Source organism: Arachis ipaensis, chromosome B9 (genome assembly GCF_059453495.1).
Source record: "Arachis ipaensis isolate K30076 ecotype BB chromosome B9, ASM5945349v1, whole genome shotgun sequence".
Classification (NCBI taxonomy): Eukaryota; Viridiplantae; Streptophyta; class Magnoliopsida; order Fabales; family Fabaceae; genus Arachis; species Arachis ipaensis.
In genome coordinates this window covers 154,637,192-154,655,366 of record NC_142444.1, presented here as the reverse complement: position 1 = coordinate 154,655,366, position 18,175 = coordinate 154,637,192, and the positions used below count along the sequence as shown (strand labels likewise).

General features: G+C 34.3%; 2 protein-coding genes across 2 annotated transcripts; one reads left to right on the top strand and one right to left on the bottom strand.

The window, feature by feature from the left end:
• The first annotated feature begins 5,546 nt into the window (after positions 1–5,546).
• Positions 5,547–9,746, top strand: NSN1 (GTP-binding family protein). Its single transcript, XM_016319161.3, has 9 exons — positions 5,547–5,722; positions 5,809–6,053; positions 6,456–6,561; positions 6,690–6,863; positions 7,063–7,277; positions 7,489–7,753; positions 8,307–8,486; positions 8,634–8,845; positions 9,107–9,746. The coding sequence occupies exons 1-9, from the start codon at positions 5,704–5,706 to the stop codon at positions 9,464–9,466; spliced, it is 1,776 nt and encodes a 591-aa protein (XP_016174647.1). The 5' UTR covers positions 5,547–5,703; the 3' UTR covers positions 9,467–9,746.
• A 397-nt stretch (positions 9,747–10,143) lies between these two features.
• On the bottom strand, positions 10,144–16,745 carry LOC107617402 (Prolyl oligopeptidase family protein). The gene is made up of 11 exons (XM_016319160.3): positions 16,230–16,745; positions 15,135–15,418; positions 14,837–15,031; positions 14,379–14,725; positions 14,016–14,307; positions 13,147–13,305; positions 11,920–12,285; positions 11,180–11,245; positions 10,984–11,032; positions 10,709–10,832; positions 10,144–10,436 (listed from the first exon to the last, which is right to left on the bottom strand). The coding sequence occupies exons 1-11, from the start codon at positions 16,594–16,596 to the stop codon at positions 10,355–10,357; spliced, it is 2,331 nt and encodes a 776-aa protein (XP_016174646.1). The 5' UTR covers positions 16,597–16,745; the 3' UTR covers positions 10,144–10,354.
• Positions 16,746–18,175: the final 1,430 nt, after the last annotated feature.

Sequence of the window (18,175 nt, the reverse complement as noted above, 5' to 3'; positions counted from 1 at the left end):
ACTAAATAGATATAAAATGGAATGAAATTGACCTAAAATCAAAACATCAAAACATATAAATAAACAACGAGCAAGTTATACATCAATTTCTGTCAATCACATCACTACCAATAGAACAGATTAGGAACAAAACACATTCCCTCATCATGATTCACACAACCCACATGCAACCACCAACTCACTTGATCTAAACTTGATGGATTTGTTGAATATACAGAAAATAAAAAAATAAAAACAGATTCATGAAATTTTAATATTGCATTCAATGGGTCTACTCTCAATATAATTATGAGAGTGCTTCATAAAATTTGAAATCAAACATAAAATGAAAGAACATGATTCTGAATACAGAAAACAATATAAAAACTAAATGGATTTGTTGAATATATACAAAGTAAAAGATTAAAAATAGATTCATCAGTTGATATATAGGATTTAATGGGTCTACTTTGGATATAATTAAATGAAGCACACAAATGCATCACAATTAGCTCTACTTGTATGAAAGAGGCTCACCTTTTTTAATTCAAATTGAATATGAAAATGCAGGAAAAACAAAATATGAGTCCATATCCATCTCCATTCAATACCATAGAGACAACTAATGAGAGGGGCAAAACCAGAACAAATACAAAAACAGCAAAAACAAGTGAAACTTTCAATAAATCAAGAAATAGGGACCAAATCACACCATACCTGCTACAGTGCACCTACATGTCATCTCACCATAGCGAAGGCAGTCATCAAGTACCCCAAACAATCATTGTACTCATAGCAATGAGAGTTGGTAAATGTCTTAGGTAGGCAGACATTGGAAACAGCAAATGAATGGGAAAAAAAGTATACAGAAACATCAATAAAAATCATGAAATTTTAATATTGCATTCAATGGGTCTACTCTCAATATAATTATGAGAGTGCTTCATAAAATTTGAAATCAAACATAAAATGAAAGAACATGATTCTGAATACAGAAAATAGTATAAAAACTAAATGAATTTGTTGAATATATACAAAGTAAAAGATTAAAAATAGATTCATCAGTTGATATATAGGATTTAATGGGTCTACTTTGGATATAATTAAATGAAGCACACAAATGCATCACAATTAGCTCTACTTGTATGAAAGAGGCTCACCTTTTTGAATTCAAATTGAATATGAAAATGCAGGGAAAACAAAATATGAGTCCATATCCATCTCCATTCAATGCCATAGAGACAACTAATGAGAGGGGCAAAACCTGAACAAACACAAAAACATCAAAAACAAGTGAAAGTTTCGAGAAATCAAGAAATAGGGACCAAACCACACCATACCTGCTACAGTGCACCTACATGTCATTTCACCATAGGAAAGACAGTCATCAACTACCCCAAACAATCATTGTACTCATGGCAATGAGAGTTGGTAAATGTCTTAGGTAGGCATACATTAGAAACAGCAAATAAATTGGAAAAAAAGTATATAGAAACATCAATAAAAATCTGTCAATCACATAACCAGGGATAGAATACATTAGCTACAAAACCAAATCCTTGATAATGATTCTCATAACCCACATGCAACAAGCAATTCATTTTAGGTAAACTTAATGGATTTTGATGGACATAGCTTAAAAAAAAAGGAAAGATCCATCAATGGGATTATTGAATCAGAATTGAAATGGGAATGCAAGACTTGAACAGTAGAGAATGGAATTGGGAGTGCAAAACTTGAATGGGAGTGGCAAAAGCATATTCCTTTATCAAAGAAGCACAAAAATTTATGACAATCAGCTCTACTTCTATGCAACAGCCGAAATATACAGCACTCTTTGCATAACCAATAAAAAATTCAAATGCAAGTGAGTTGACTAACAAAAAGTTTCATCAAAGTGCAAATAAATCACAAAGAAGCTATCAATCAATTCCTATCAATCACATCACCACTCATCAAATAGACTACCTAGAAGAGAATTCCATAGTAACATCAAATTGGGAATCCAAAAGTTGAATAGGAGAAGCTGGGTCTATAAATTTTGATTCTGAATGCAGAATAAAATTAGAAATTGCTATATTCAGCCTAAAAAATCCAAAGAGATTAGTGAATCAAAATAGAAATTGGAATGCAAAAGTTGAATAAGAGAGAATGAAATTGGGAATCCAAAAGTTGAATAGGAGAAGCTGGGTCTATACTCTGTATTTCCTGAAAGAACCCTGTCAATCACATCATCATGGAGAAAGTAGATTAGGTAGAAACCCCATACCTAGACAATCATTCACAAAAACAAACCCATCATTCATAAATATAAGAAAAGGTAAGTAAGAAGACAATCTTTATAATGATTATAAAATCCCAAAAATTGATGAAATAGACAAACCACATGAAAACAAACAATTCAAGAGATAACAAAAGGAGAAATGATAATCACATCAAATTCTAAATAACGAAATCAAGAAGATGAAACGGTTTCATAGACCATACTCAAAATTAACAGCAACTTGGAAAGAATCTAACGAAGAACATGAACCCACAAACAAACCAAATCACATAGACAACTTTCAAATTACAAATGTCACAAACCATATACAATAAGATCTGGGATAACTGTGGAACAGATATAAAAAACGATCACAATCTGCAAAAATTAGAAATTTCACAAGCCCTAGATAATAAAATCTCCCCTAACCATCAAACAGATACCAAACATGATCGCAATTTGCACAATTAGAAATTTCACAAACCCTAGACAATAGAATCTCGCTTAACCATGGAACATATACAAAAAATGATCGCAGTTTGCACAATTAGAAATTTTACAAACCCTAGACAATTAAATCTGGGTTAACCCTGGAACAATAACCAAGATTGATCACAAGGATGCACACAATGAAGGAAAGAAAAACGATGAAGAGCAAAATAGGTTTGGATACACCTGATTGATTGATCGGAGATCCTGGATTTGAGTCTCCACTGGAAAAAAGCTAACCTGGATGAACGGCGACGAAGCAAACTCCCAACAAAGACTCGTACACAGAGTTTGGTAGGGCAGAGGACGAGAAAGTAAGGAGAAGAAAGCAAAGCTCGTAGGGTTCCAACTAATCATTACCTGTTCAAACAAAAACATGAAGAACACAGGTTGCGTGAACGATTCAATCAAACGGAAGTTACGTTGCTTGAGCGAGGAGATGAAAGGGATAGGTGACGGCGGAGTGACAGAGGAGCACATGGAGACATTAAGATGAGAAGCCACGCTGGAGGAGAAGCCACCGTAGAGGAGAGGCTCCACCTGGGACTGGAACCGGCGTGAAACGCGGAGAGGTCTCCAGCTCGGAGATGAAACCACGGCTATCTATTGTTTGATAGATTTGTAGAGCAAAACTCCTTTTCTTTCAGCCCATGTTTCTTCAGTTTTTGGTCATTATCATTACTAGATAGGCCCATGCCCATAAAAACCCCACATACACCTGAAATTAAATAGAAGTATCGAGTTTGAATCTCGTTTTGTGCATGTAGTAATCTATTAGCCATAATAAATCCTTAAATAGAGCTTAGTATCGCAATAGATTAGTCTTTAGTTTATCAGGTTGGGGATACCGTAAGAAATAATAAAAAAACAAAAACAAAAACAAGTATCCATTAGAATCGACAAAAAAAAGAAAGAAAGATAAAAGAATAAAAAGGTCCTTGATCTTTTGATTCGCAGACATTTAAGTTTTCGAGAATTTGAAAATACATTTAAGTTCCTGACTTTTTCAAAACATGGACATATTGATCCCTTATATTCACTTGGGTCCGTCAGATTTAACGAAAAAATCAAACGTGACTTTTGTTGTAGTGAACTGATTGATACAGATGCACACATGAGAGAATTTTTAAAATAGGATAAATTAGATCCAAAGGTCGATGTGTCCAAATTTTAAAGAAGTTAGAGATTTAAGTATATTTTAAATTTTTAAAAATTTAAATATCTACAAAAAAAAATCAGATACTTTTTTCAAAAAGAAAAGAAAACACAAGTACCCATTCTATCCAGTAACCCTCCCAATGAACACCGTTCATCTTTTCAACCTACAATGCATGCATTCTTTTATTTTATTTTATTTTTTTTGGTCTTACACAACACATTCTAACTCAGACATCCACCCCTATTATTACTCTATTAACATGGTTTTATATTTTTTCATGAGAATTTAAATCCGATGTAGTTCCAAGTGAGGCAAACAAAGCAGCCATCTTACCTTGGGCTCGGCTGCCCTGCATTCTTCTACTTGTTCTCTCTCTTTTGGTTGGAGACTTGGATTAGTTTGGTTTTTTTTTTTTTTGGACAAAGGGCCAAGGACTTGGGTTAGTTTGGTTAAGCTGGACAAAAGTTATATCTCGGAGTTGGCTCATCGACAATAAATAAAGGAGGTCTTGATTACCAAAAGAAATGTCCTTGATAAGTTTTGCCAAAAAAGAACTATCAAATAATTGGTTTCTCAGGATGAGAATACCGCGATAACAAAATTTTTTTAAAAAAGTTATAATAATTAATTTACATGTTTCTAATAGAAAATAGAAAAATAAATTATGTTTAACATTAAAAATGTTCAAACATGTAGAAATTTAATATTTTAACTTTCTAAGACCCTATTTTTTTTCTAAAAGATTTATTTATCTTTTCTCCAAATATTTTTTTTAATGTAAGACTTAGTTTGATAAAATTTTTTAAATAAATGTTTGTGCTTTTTAAAAATATAAGTTCTTATTTTGTGTTTAGTAAATAAAAAAGACTATATGTTTGTATTATCAGTTTTTAAAAGATCACATAACTTTTGAAAGCAATTAAAATAGAGTTTTTTAAAATTAGCTTGCATTTTTTAAATTTTAAAAGTCTAATATAATCTCATATATTAATTAATTTTTAAATTTAACGCTTAAATTTATGTCTTATAATATTTTTAAATTTTAAAAGTTATTTTACTAAACATAATTGTTATTACTTATATTTATTAAAAATTATTTTTAATTTAATTTACCAAATATAAATACTACATTTTTCAAAAAATTATCTTTTAAAAATTAACTTTTATAAATTACTTTTAAAAAATAAAAATTTTATCAAACTAAGGTTAAGTGTGTTGGATGCTTGAATTTAATTTCATCTCTCTTCATGAAAACCTTGAAATTGTGTTTCTAACTTTCTATATATTAAAGTAGAATAAATTATTAAAATGATGTTTGATAGTTTATATAGTTAAGAAAAAAAAAATTAAACATGCAAGCCACAAATATATCTCATAAAAAAATATAATAGAAATAATTAGATTTAGATATATTATCAAAAGATTTTATTAATTAAATTTTGATATATTTTAACAAGTGTTATTATAAAAAACACCCTTTCATTATTAAAATTGTTGATTTTATATCAAGTAACTTTTTTTATTTGCCAATAAATTATAATTCAAAGGACATAGTTGCGAATTCGAGTCTTTCTATTTTCTAAAAGAAAATTATTTTTTTTTACTTTTTAAATAACCAAAAAGCTTTAAAAGAAAATTAAAAATCAAATTTTGCTCAATTTGAAAAACACACACAACCCTAATTTACGTAAGTGCGAGATTGTGTTTTTGAGAAGAATAAAACCCAACCTTCATCACTCGATAAACCCTTTTATTCCGTTGCCTCTCAGTTTCAGAAAGCGGCCACACACACAACACACAACACAACAACGCAATGGTGAAGAAGAGCAAGAGTATGATTTCCGTGCTTCTATATCGATTCTGAAACTTCCATTTTTGTTTCTCTTCTTTTTAGTTTATGGCTTTTTTGTTGTGGCAGAGAGCAAGAGCAAGAGGATCCCTTTGAAGAAGAAGTACAAGGTCATAAGGAAGGTGAAGGAGCACCACAAGAAGAAGGCAAAGGAAGCTAAAAAGCTTGGCTTGAACAAGAAGAAGAAGGTTGAGAAGGATCCTGGGATTCCCAATGATTGGCCTTTCAAGGAGCAAGAGCTTAAGGCCCTTGAAGCCCGAAGAGCTCGTGCCATTGAAGAATTGGAGCAAAAGAAAGCTGAACGCAAAGAGAGGGTATCGCCCAATTTTCCCTCTTTCGATTGATTGTCTCATCCTCATGAAATTTCCGCTTTTTTTTTCTTAATTTATTAAATTTGTCATTTTTTGGGTACAATTTAAGTCGTGAAGTAGAAATTCTTCTAGATATTACTCAAGTTGAACATTGGAGATGATAACACGGTTTACAGGCTTTATGTATATTCTCAATGGTGAACTCTTATCAATGATGTTGGTAAAAATGTTTGACATAGGCACACGTTTTTTTCTTTAACTTACTTGAACATTGGTTTATACGAATAGTTGAAAACTGATGTGTTTTGTCCAAAGTTTTTAAATTGGTCTTAAATTTGGACTATTCATGATGTTTTGTTATGAACTTGTTATAATCCTTTCTTACTATGGTTAACAATTGTTCAGGCTCGAAAGAGGAAGTTGGGTTTACTAGAAGATGATGGCGTGTCTCAAATGACTGAAACAGAAGGGCAAGCTCAGGCAACGGGTACCGCATCTGGGAAGAACCGAGGTATTTCATTTTGCTCAGCAATTGTTTAACAATTTGGTATTATAGCCTAATATTTGCTCGTTTCCTGTCTTTAACTGCTTTATTAAATTTCATTATTCTGACATGCCCATAATCCTGTACATACACAGATAACGCAGATAAACCCTTCTACAAGGAGTTGGTAAAAGTTGTTGAAGCTTCTGATGTTATTTTAGAAGTCCTTGATGCCCGGGATCCTTTAGGTACTCGCTGCACTAATATGGAAAAGATGGTGATGAGTGCTGGCCCGGATAAGCGCCTAGTGTTACTATTGAATAAAATTGGTAATTTTCTTCTTCCCACCTTCCTCTCCTCATATTAGGAAATGTCGACAAATGAAACAATCCCAATAAGCTTGATGGTAAGACTGGAATCTGTACTTTAAGCAGGACCCAACCATCAACAGTTATACTGATGCTTCTTTGCTAATTTGTGGTGTTTTGGTGTGGTTTAACCATGGTGTCAACCACCATATTATCTCAGATCTTGTTCCCCGAGAAGCAGTTGAGAAGTGGCTTAAGTACCTTAGAGAAGAACTGCCTACTGTGGCCTTCAAGTGCAGCACCCAAGAGCAGAGATCAAAATTAGGGTGGAAGTCATCAAAGGCAGCAAAACCAAGTAATATTTTGCAAACAAGTGATTGTCTTGGAGCTGATACACTCATCAAAGTCTTGAAGAATTACACAAGAAGTCATGAGGTTCTATAACTTAACCAGTGTCTGTTTTCATATAGCTTGTGCCTGTATCCCCTCTTCCCTCCCTATAGGATATGGTGTTTTACCTGCTAATTCTTCTGCTACTTTTTTAAACTTGTGGTAGATTTAAATGGTTTTTGTATCTTCCTGAGTCAGTTTTATTGTTTGCTTTACTTGTAGTACTTATTTATTTGTTGCTTCTTTGCCTTGGCAGATCAAGAAGACTATTACAGTGGGTGTAATTGGGCTGCCTAATGTTGGCAAGAGTAGTCTTATTAATAGCTTGAAGAGAGCTCATGTTGTTAATGTTGGTGCTACTCCTGGATTAACAAGATCGATGCAAGAGGTTCAATTGGACAAAAACATTAAGTTGCTGGACTGTCCTGGTGTTGTCATGCTTAAATCACTAGAAAACGATGCTTCTGTAGCTCTACGGAATTGCAAGAGAATTGAGAAGTTAGATGATCCAATTAGCCCAGGTATGCAAACAGCTTTTTCCTTTTTTCAAGATTTCCCCAGTTTGCTCAATTGATTGATAGAGACATAAGAGTTATAAACATCTGCTACCGATACTATTAGTTAGACCTGACGAATTTGGTGTGCTTGAGCCAAAGTTGAGAGGATGCTTGGTGTGTATTAAGACTTGTCTTAGTGAACCTATTTCTGTTCTTGAACCTACTTTGGTACTAAAAGGTTCAGAATACTGTTTTTTTTTTAATTTATCTTCTACTTTAATCTCTCTGGCATAGTTTCATCGAATAATCTGTTTTATAGACTCAGACCCCATCAAAGAAAATCCCAATATTGACGTTGGAAAGGCATAACCGTGAAATTTTTCAAGTGCTCCATGTGTGATCGCATGGAAAAGTATACACTATTTTCAGAACTGAAAATAGGTGCTTTGTACTAAAAAGATAACATATAAGTATGATAAAATTTCTGTTATCATTCATCAACATCCTTCAGGTTGTGTGCCCAGGTTACCTTCCAAATTTCAAGCAGGGATACTAATTCAGAGTTCTCTTTTTACAGTGAAGGAAATTCTCAATCGCTGTCCCGCCAGACTGATGGTAACTCTTTACAAGATTCCAAGCTTTGATTCTGTAGATGATTTCTTACAGAAGGTTGCTGCAGTTAGGGGCAAGCTTAAGAAGGGTGGAGTAGCAGATGTTGAAGCTGCTGCCAGAATCATTCTCCGAGACTGGAATGAAGGTATGCATATATGGTGCTTCCACACGCACACCAGACGCGCCGAACAAAGGATAATGAAAATATGCGTCATAATGAACTTAAACATTTGGAAACAACTGGTATAAAGTATAAACCAAATTATAAGAAATATCTACTTGTATTTTTCAGGGAAAATTCCATACTATACCATGCCCCCGGTTAGGGACGAAGGAGAAGTTTCAGAAGCCACAATAGTTTCCGAGTTTGCGAAAGAGTTTAATATTGATGAAGTCTACAGCAGTGAAACTTCATTCATTGGAAGCCTTAAATCTGCTGATGACTTCAATCCTGTAGAAGTTCCTTCAAGTGGACCTCTTAAATTCAATGAGAGTACGCCAGAGGTATGTCACTTTCAGAATTTGTTTCCCAATCAATCTGCTCCATTATTTTCAATTCATTTACACAAGAAGGATAAAACTATTCTTCCAATATTGCTTTTACTATTTTCAAAATGGTAAAGTAATTGAAAATGGTTACTTCGTGATGCTTTTGAAGGGAGCTCGATGGTTGGTTTACATTCCTCTTGGTTTTATGGTTAAGATATTTTTTTTCAATATGATTGATCAAATCACTTAGTTATCCTTCACATTTACGCATATTAGGATGGTATGGCACCTGAACCGTCAAATCAAGTTGAACAGGAACCTGAAAACCCTTCTGGGAATGATGTCGATGAAACAATGGAATGTCAAGAAGATGGTAACAAGAACAAGGGAAAATCTGCTGCTGATAGACAGAATGAGAAATTATATGGAGCAGAGGGCATGCTTAATACAAAACTTCAGAGAGCAGAGAAGAAGAGGAGGAAAAAGGCTAACAAAGGCACCTCTGATGCCATGGATGATGATTATGACTTCAAAGTTGATTATTTCAAGAAGGGCACGGCAATGAGCGATGGAGATGATGATGACCAGATTAAGATTGAGGTGCCCATGGCTGGAATTTTGGACAATGAAGGATAAAGTGTATGATGGCTTACAAGCACATTATTTTGTCTTGGAGTTATTGTCATTTTTATACACCGATGACCATGGTCCTGTTAAATTTTGGTCCGCATTTTTGTGATTAATTCATAGGTTAGATTTCTTTCAAGAGCACAAAAAAAGGTTGAGTTAGATTATGAGGGAAAATTGAGCAGCATAACCTGTTTATGTTAAATATGGTTACAAACGCCCAAAGGGTCCTGGGAGGATGTTTAGTGCTCTACAGGTTTCCGATAAATTTCATCTGAATTATTGAAAATTTCTGTTTCTATTAGTGTTTATTTTGTAAAAGGGAAAGATTAGATTAGGTGATTAATAATTTTTTTAACATATAGCTAACAAATTTATTTTAGTTCTTTTCTCGTGTCGTTTTCTTGACTTTTTTTTTTAACAAACATGTGAACATGGCTATATATCAACTTTCAACTACTGGTTACTTGGTTGAAATTTTCGATTCATTCCAAACCCCCCCCCCCCTTTTTTTTTTTTTCTCTTTTCTCTCCTCTTAATGATTCTTTCCACTAACTTCATATAATTTCAAAATCTCCACAAAACCAGAACAAAATAATATTTTCTAGGGTTCAAAACCCTATTATATCTGGTTAGTGGTTCCTGCGTTGTTGCATGCATGGTTCCGATCCAGAGAAGAGAGATAATTGACAGAATTACGACGATACAACACTTCATGAGTTAGTTGAAAACAATATTATTTGGGATTTTATCATTTATCAATGAAAATCTAATAGTTGTGGGCAATGCAAAATTGCAAATGCCTAACGGGACCCAAATGTCTGACATGTTATTTATGAAGCCTAGGAAGCAAGTATTTTGCTCCTTCTCTTTAACCGCATCCATGCCTCATGAAATTCAAAACTTGAGCTCGTTCGTCATATTTAGAGCCTTCAGGATGAAGATATAAGTGAAGGCATCTTCTTGGAGCTTCTCAAATCTACATCACACACACATGAAAAGCATAAATCAAAATAATCTTTATATATTTACACTCCTAGACAAGAATTTGGTGAGGGAATAAATCCCAGCTTCTTGTAATAATTTTACTAAAAACTAAATCCCAGCTTCCCAAACTACAACCAGAACAATGCGGGCATTGAAGCTAAATCAAATAAAATCCCAAACCACAAAGAATAAATAAATGTAAAACAAAATAAGTGGAAAAAATAAATAAAAAAACTAAAAAACAGCAGTAAGGTTAGAGCTTACCTCCCAGACTTTGAAAAATGGCCAGCACCAAGTTCGCATTTAAAAAGCAGTATGTTATCATCAGTCTTCATATCCCTCATCTTTGCCACGAACTTCGAAGGTTCAGAATACATAACCCGTGGGTCTACAGCATGTACAAGCACAAAATAAAGTCACATGGAATAACAGAGTATAGTTTTCCAGCCAAATCATAAGCAATCGCAAACCCACAAGTATTATTTAGCTTTACATATACGAACATGAACAGATCCCTTTCAAGAATTGGATATGCTTACCATTTAATCCAGCAGTGACAAGAATGTGTGGATAATTCTGTGCCTTCACCTGCGTAAAATGGGTAGGATGAAAATCATGAACAAAGAATTATAAATAATTTCTAGAAGTCTCTTCATGCAGGATACAAAAATAAAATATTGATAGCTAATGAAGGCTACTGTCGATCTGAGTCTAACACAGCCATAAGGTTCTCACATCATCAACGGGGGAATATGACTTCATGTAGAAGTAAAATTCTTCCTTCCTAGGGTCACCCCATTCCTGCAGTAAAACATAAGAGAATGATCAGCTTTACCAAAATGAGAAACAAGAGAGTAAATTATATCATACGATATTCTGGTAATATACTTTCAGCAGAAAAGATAGTGCGTGGACATGCTTAAATAATGAAAATCAAGAATTTGGATAGCACTTACAAAGTAAAGACCCATATAATTAATAATGTCTTAATACACTGATGGAGTGGGGGTTATATGATATCTCTCATTAATATTAATTTGAGATCCCAATATAACAACTAAATAAGCTTCATATATTAAGTGAGATCTTTTATGAGAAATATGTTTAAGCAGTTTTTAAGGACCCAGAAAAATAATATAATACGGTTCATTATCAAGGTTATGCATAAGTCATATTCGGAACACTATTTCTGAGACAAACAAAATGAAGAAAAGATTTACACCCGAGTTGCCTGTCCCATCCCTTGCCACTCCGTTTTTCTGCTACTAAAGCTATGCTTAATAGGCATTTAAAAGAGGCTAACACACACGCAAACTAAAGGGCACACAAGATGATTGAAACAGGAGTTTTAAATACAAAATATTATTGGGATATTAAAAGTGGGAAGAACAAGCTTTTAGAACCGAACAGACCTGTATTCAATCATTTCCAAATGCTGACATGGAATGGCAGGAAAATACAAGAGAGAAAATTACCTCCCATTCTGAAGTGGTGAGAGGAATAGTTGGATCAAGCATAGTTGTCAAAACATCCACAAAAGGTACTCCAGCAACAGCTGCCTTGAATAAATCTGGTCTCATATTAAGAACTGCACCAATTAGCAAACCCCCAGCACTTCTTCCCTCAATGCACAGTCTTTCCTTAGAACAGAATTTGTTCTCAATCAAATATTCAGCACAAGCAATAAAATCAGTGAAAGTGTTCTTTTTCTTCAGAAATTTCCCATTCTCATACCACGGCCTCCCCATTTCTCCACCTCCACGTATATGAGCTATAACATATATAAATCCCCGATCTAACAAAGAAAGCCTTGAAGAACTGAAGCTGGGATCCAAGCAATACTGTTAACGATGAGAGAGAGAATAAATAGAATAAGAAAAAGGGAAGGCTTGAAAACCATATTCGTATTATGTAACTTAGACTCCAAACGACCAAAACTGTAAAATTTGTAACCAAAGGAACAGATCAACTAACAATTTTTTTCCCCCTTGATAAAAGAATAATTAGAAATTACACAAAAATAGGAAGATAAGAGATCCTCTTTACATGAACGAATAAAAAGTAAAAGTGTAAAACAGTCAATGAACTTCCCAATCTCGCAACATATCAAAGTGAACATCAAAAGAACATATTTAGGTTTCACGTAGTAACCCCACCATTGACTATGATATGTGCTTCAGATCTTCGTGACATGAAGATTGGAAGTATTATTTTATAGTTATTAGTTTATATTTTTAAGTGTTAGAATGTTCAGTTTAATTTCATGCTTTTTTATTTTATTTATGTAGTTAGTAGATAGGACTTTATGTTAGTGGGTTTAGGATTTCTTATCTTTAACCTAATATGAGGTGTATAAATGTCTCCTAAACTACTATAGCCGTCAGACAAAAATGAGAGGAGTGAAAATACACTTTGGTTTTGTGATAAAACCATGGTGTCAACAAGTGAAGTTGAGTGAGTCTCTCTTGTTCCATCAGAAATTGGATCAAAGTAGAGTGGTTCCTTTCGCATTCAATTTCAATATATCATTTTTGTTTTCTATTTATCTTGAGTCTTTATCAGACTGTCTGGCATCATCTGCTTCGAAGAAAGCACACAAACAGTAGTGCTTTTAATGCATTAGGCAATATAACATCAAAACATAGAATTCAAAATTGACATTGTTATATGCAATAAAGTGGCAAGTTCTATTCTTCTTTTACCTCATAAGAGCCATAACCATAAAGTAGTAATGGATCAGATCCATCAAGTTTCACAAGGTCTTTTCGATAAACAATTGATATGGGAATCAAAGTTCCATCTGAAGCAGGTGCCCACCTTCTTTCAGTGACATAATGGGTAGAATCAAAACCACCCAAAACCTGAGTAAAATAAATAAACAACGAATAAATAATGGGAGGAAATCAACGCAGGCACAAAGAATAAATAAGCAATGCATAAGAAATAAAGAAAGCATGGTTTACCTTTATAATATGGGAATTATAATATTACCTTAACTAATCTCATCAGTACCTGATACCTTTCAATTTTGAACAGGGTTTTAATGCATGTTAAATTATACCTAGTGTATATCACATTCATTTACCATATAATCCACTCTATTTCTGAAGTTGGAACTTGGAACTAGTTCACACTCTCATAAGAGTAAATACTACATCAAACCCTCTAAAATTATTGGGAAGTCATCCCTCAGTGCAGCTATGTCAGAGAGTTCCGTTCTGTACTTCTGTTCTTCACAATTCAAAGTTCATTCAGAAATTCAAACTTTACCATTCTCTATGATGCTTTCAGCAGCTAGAGGATCTTACAAGGCACTCAAAGAATCACTGATGGAATTATGGATGCTAGTCAAAAGAACAAAACCAAAGTTTTAAACCAAAAAAATAGGATAGATGCATGGGTCATGCATAACATAGCAAAATGCCAAATCTTTTTACAAGATACCAAAAAGAAGCACTTCAGCAATCAAGACATGAAGTATTTCGTTTCTGTAACAGATGATGCCTTAAGACTGAAGTCAGAGACATAACGCAATTGCAAAATCATACAGGCTGAGTACATGATAACTTACGGGATCAATCTTCTTTAAAACTGAAATGCCTGCTTTCATATCATAATCATATACGGACCTAGGAGTCTTCAAGGAGCTATATGAAAACCGCAAGATACTTGATGAGAACTCTGAATATGAAGATTCCACGGAGTATACTGGATCAACAAAGCTAACTGCTTGACCATCTTGAAGGCTTGTTAGTGGTTCACCAGTAGGTGGAAGGCGATAAACTATTATTTTTGGTAGACCATCTTCTCTCTCATATGAAACAAGATTATCACTAAAAAGTTGTATCTCCTGAATTTTTACACTAAAGAAATTCATCATAAGTTTTGGTGAAAGGGAAAGACACAATTTAAGATGATGCAGAAAAGGTGTTACCTTTCCCTGTGGGGAAGAAGAACCGTAGTTGAGGAGGTGTTATCAACAGGACAAGCTACCACCTCAGAATTGAAAAATTGACCACTTCTCCTTTTAATAAAGAAATGATCACCACGATGGCTGACAGTTGTGTCAATACCATCAACACGTGGTGTGAGAACTTTAAGACCCTCTTCAGGTTTGGAAACATCCAGATAAAAATTGAATTTTGTGTTTTTGCTTTCCGATGCAACAAACAAGTATTTCTTGCTTTCAGAAGCATAAAGGTCAAGTGAAAACATATCATCCTTTTCTACGTAAAGACAAGTATCCTTTGATTGATCTTCCCCCAACACATGAAGCCATGCCTGCATCACTAAGACATTAGAATCACAAGCAAATACAATGTACCATTTGCCAAACAATCAATAGCCCAAAACTTATAGACATCTGGTAAGTGGAATGCCATATCGCCTCACCTTATCAGGTCTGAGAATCTCATCCATCGTGATGTAAACCAGAGCATTATCACCAGCCCATTGAAGGTATGGTGTTAGACCAACAAGAGGCTCTCCAATAGGAGCTTGTGTCTCAGCATCAATGACGTAGACAGTATATATTTCGTTTCCTTTGGTGTCTTCAGCATACGCTACCAACTTGCTATTTGGGCTAACCTGAAAAGGAAATAAAGTTTGACACAAAAAAGCAAGAGAGTTCAGAAGTAATGAAACAGACAGAAATAAGCAACAAAAATGCCATAATAAGATATGATCTAACCTTAAAAGCACCAATACTGTAGTAACCGTGTTGTTGTGCCTTGATGTTCTCATCCAAAATAACATGCTCCTGAGGAGCTTCAGGTCCAGTGGGCATGGTATCATACACTGATGGCACCTTTTGGTTTTCAGGTATAAGGCGCCTACAATGTTGAACATACTCCTTCCCTTCCAAAGTTTTATCGTAATAGTAGTAAGGTCCTTTGCGTAAAGGTGCAGAGACATCATCCTCCTTAATCCTCCCTCTTATCTCAGCAAAAAGCTGTTCTTCGAGTTTCTTGGTTCCTAGACGATGAAAAATGTGTACAGTTTTCTCAGATAATTGTTAAGAAATTTCCTTCAAAGGTGTCTTCTTGCATGCACCTAGTGACATAGACATAGCAACAGGATTCCCAAGTCTGCACCCTTGCAGTCATAGTGACTTAACCCCGTTTTGCTGCTATGCTTAACGATGATATGTTTCCTTATATTGAATAAGAAGTGGACAGAGGACTACCTAACACACTGAAACTAGCTTCCCTGCCTCAATCCCCCTCTTGACTGGACGCTACATACAAATGCACAGATGATGCTACAATTTTGGAAAATGTGTACTTAACTGCTACAAATTTCAACCCAACTACATTGCTACTAATTGATACAGAACTACAGGGTTGGAACTTCCGTTGTACATCACATGTCATACTTGATAATTGTTCTGAACTGAAAATTTGAGTCTGTTTATCTAAGTCTTTGTGGCCTAAGACCCACACCCTAAAAATTCGTGAAATACAGCTATAGTTAATAAACAAATGAAGCTATTACCCACCATTATCATCTAAGTTAAGGGGAAATGAAACTCCATTTTAATCGTCGAGTTTAAATTTAAAATTAATAATAATCACCAAAAAAAAAAAAAAAAACGCATGCTGCTATCAAATAGAGTAGCTCGTGCAATGAAGTAACCAAAATTACAGCAAAAAATCGCGCCAATCTTTTTATCCTTATAGTGAAGTGTAACTATGCAGCGAACTGCGTTTCTTTAAGAAAGATAAACAAATTTCGTCACAATGAAGTAGAATGCGAATAAAGAGGATAAGAAAGTGTGAATTCACACCGGACATGATGGAATCGGTGTATCCATTCTCTTCTTTGAGGTATGAGAGCACTTCGGGATTGGTGCGGGAATCGTCGCGGAGCCAGTAGTAGTTGTCGATCCTGACGTCGCCGAACATCTCCATCTTGTGCTCCACCTTCTTGGCCACCGGAGGAGGCGGAGACTGAGACTGCGACAGCTGCTGAGAGTTCATGGAGTAACCGGAAGAGAGTCGACGGCGCTGGTGGTGGTGGTGAGAGAGTGACGCCGCCGCGGAGGAAGTAAGAGGCGTCTGAAAGGGAAGAGAGGAGGAGAGGACGACGGTTACAGAGAGCGGGATGCACAGAAAGCGAGCAATGCCTAAGCGCAGCAGATTTTCAACAACCATTTCTCGCTATTTTTTAATACTTGGATCTTCCACTAACTTTTTTTCTTTTTTTTTTTTATGTTATATTATATTTTATTATAGAGAAGGATAGGGTGGAATGGAAGCAAAGCATATAAATAAATAAATAAATGGTCTCAGGTTTATCACCATTGCTAAGTTCCCTGCTAAGGATTATGAATTAATCATAAACCTGCCGGTAGGCAATGCACCAAATTATAAATAATTTAATTTATCCTTTAGTTTCTTTTAATAGAAAATATTGGAGAAAACCATTGGTGAAGATGCGTGCTGCAGGTCTGCATTTCCCATTTATATTTTGTTTTTTTCCTAAGACGATGAATGAATGCATTGTCATAACTCATAAGGCATCATCCTTTTTTTTTTATATGCAAGATTATTAACCCTCTTAACTCAATTCATGATTATTATTTTTAATGCACCATTACTTATTATTAGAAAATTTTTATTTATCAAATTCAACTTCTTTCCATCTAAGTAATTTTTTTTATGTGATTAGAGTGGTTAAAAAATTTTTACTAATAATAAATTCAGCAAACAAGACATGATGTAAAAAAACATAAAAATAAAAGAGGCAGAATAGAAAACACATGAAAGAATTGAAAGCTGGGAGCTTAAAGAAAGCAAAACCACTTTAATTATTATTATTGTCTTCATCTTCTCTAAGACTATGTAGAGCATAACCTATCAACACAAAACTTAAATGGTTGTTTGGCTTTAAATAACAAAAAAAAAAAAAAGAAATAATAGTAATAAAAAATAGTAATAATCGGGATGATCAAGTGAAAGCAATCAAGTAATGTAAAGGTTTATTTAAAAGAAACAAACGAAATTAATCTAAAATGAAATGAAAGAGAAAACAATGTAAAATAAATAGGTTGCTAATTTGTTTGCATGGGAGTGGATTTTGTATGGGTGAAGTGTGGCAACATCTAAGTTGGTGTGAGAACACTAAATTTAGTGTGATACAATTAATGTGAAATTAGATCAAGTACCGAATGAAATGCAAACATTCTGTTGGTGTAGGACACCAAACTTAATTCATGAAACACATACACAACCTTAAACAAAGCAAAAAAGAATGATGAAAAGAAAATATCAACCGTTGAGTTGTCTTCCAACAAGCACTTCTTTAATGTCACTAAATTGACGGTTGTTTCTTATTAAGGCGGGAATTGATCATAATACTTCAACTCCTTCCCTTTCAATGTAAATCTCCTCCCTGTGTCTTTATGCATTAGCTCAATATGCTCAAGAGAGATGATTTTGTTCACTGTATATGACAATAATGGATGGTGAGATAGCACCACTTTCTCTCCTAGTAAGAAGTCTTGTAAGAATTTTCTTATTCCTCTATCATCTAGACATTTTCTTCTTGGGAGCCTCCTCTTTATTTAATTATGTATACCCAACACTAAAATTAAGTTTGATATCAGGGGTTCTTTGTTGATTACAAAGGGAGGCTTTGACTGCAAAATTCTTATTCCTACACCTTCTTTTTCTCTTTTTTTTTTTTTTTTTTCGAGTATGGAAGTGGAGTTTCTGGAGGTGTTTTCTTAGG

Coding starts and splice junctions, on each gene's coding strand:
- NSN1 (XM_016319161.3), top strand. Junction 6,864..7,062: donor GTTACTATTGAATAAAATTG/GTAATTTTCTTC, acceptor ATATTATCTCAG/ATCTTGTTCCCCGAGAAGCA. Junction 7,278..7,488: donor ATTACACAAGAAGTCATGAG/GTTCTATAACTT, acceptor TTGCCTTGGCAG/ATCAAGAAGACTATTACAGT.
- LOC107617402 (XM_016319160.3), bottom strand. CDS start 16,596: ATGGTTGTTGAAAATCTGCTGCGCTTAGGCATTGCTCGCTTTCTGTGC. Junction 13,306..14,015: donor TTTTAAAGAAGATTGATCCC/GTAAGTTATCAT, acceptor TATTTTACTCAG/GTTTTGGGTGGTTTTGATTC. Junction 10,437..10,708: donor CATTTTTCAAAGTCTGGGAG/GTAAGCTCTAAC, acceptor TGTGTGATGTAG/ATTTGAGAAGCTCCAAGAAG.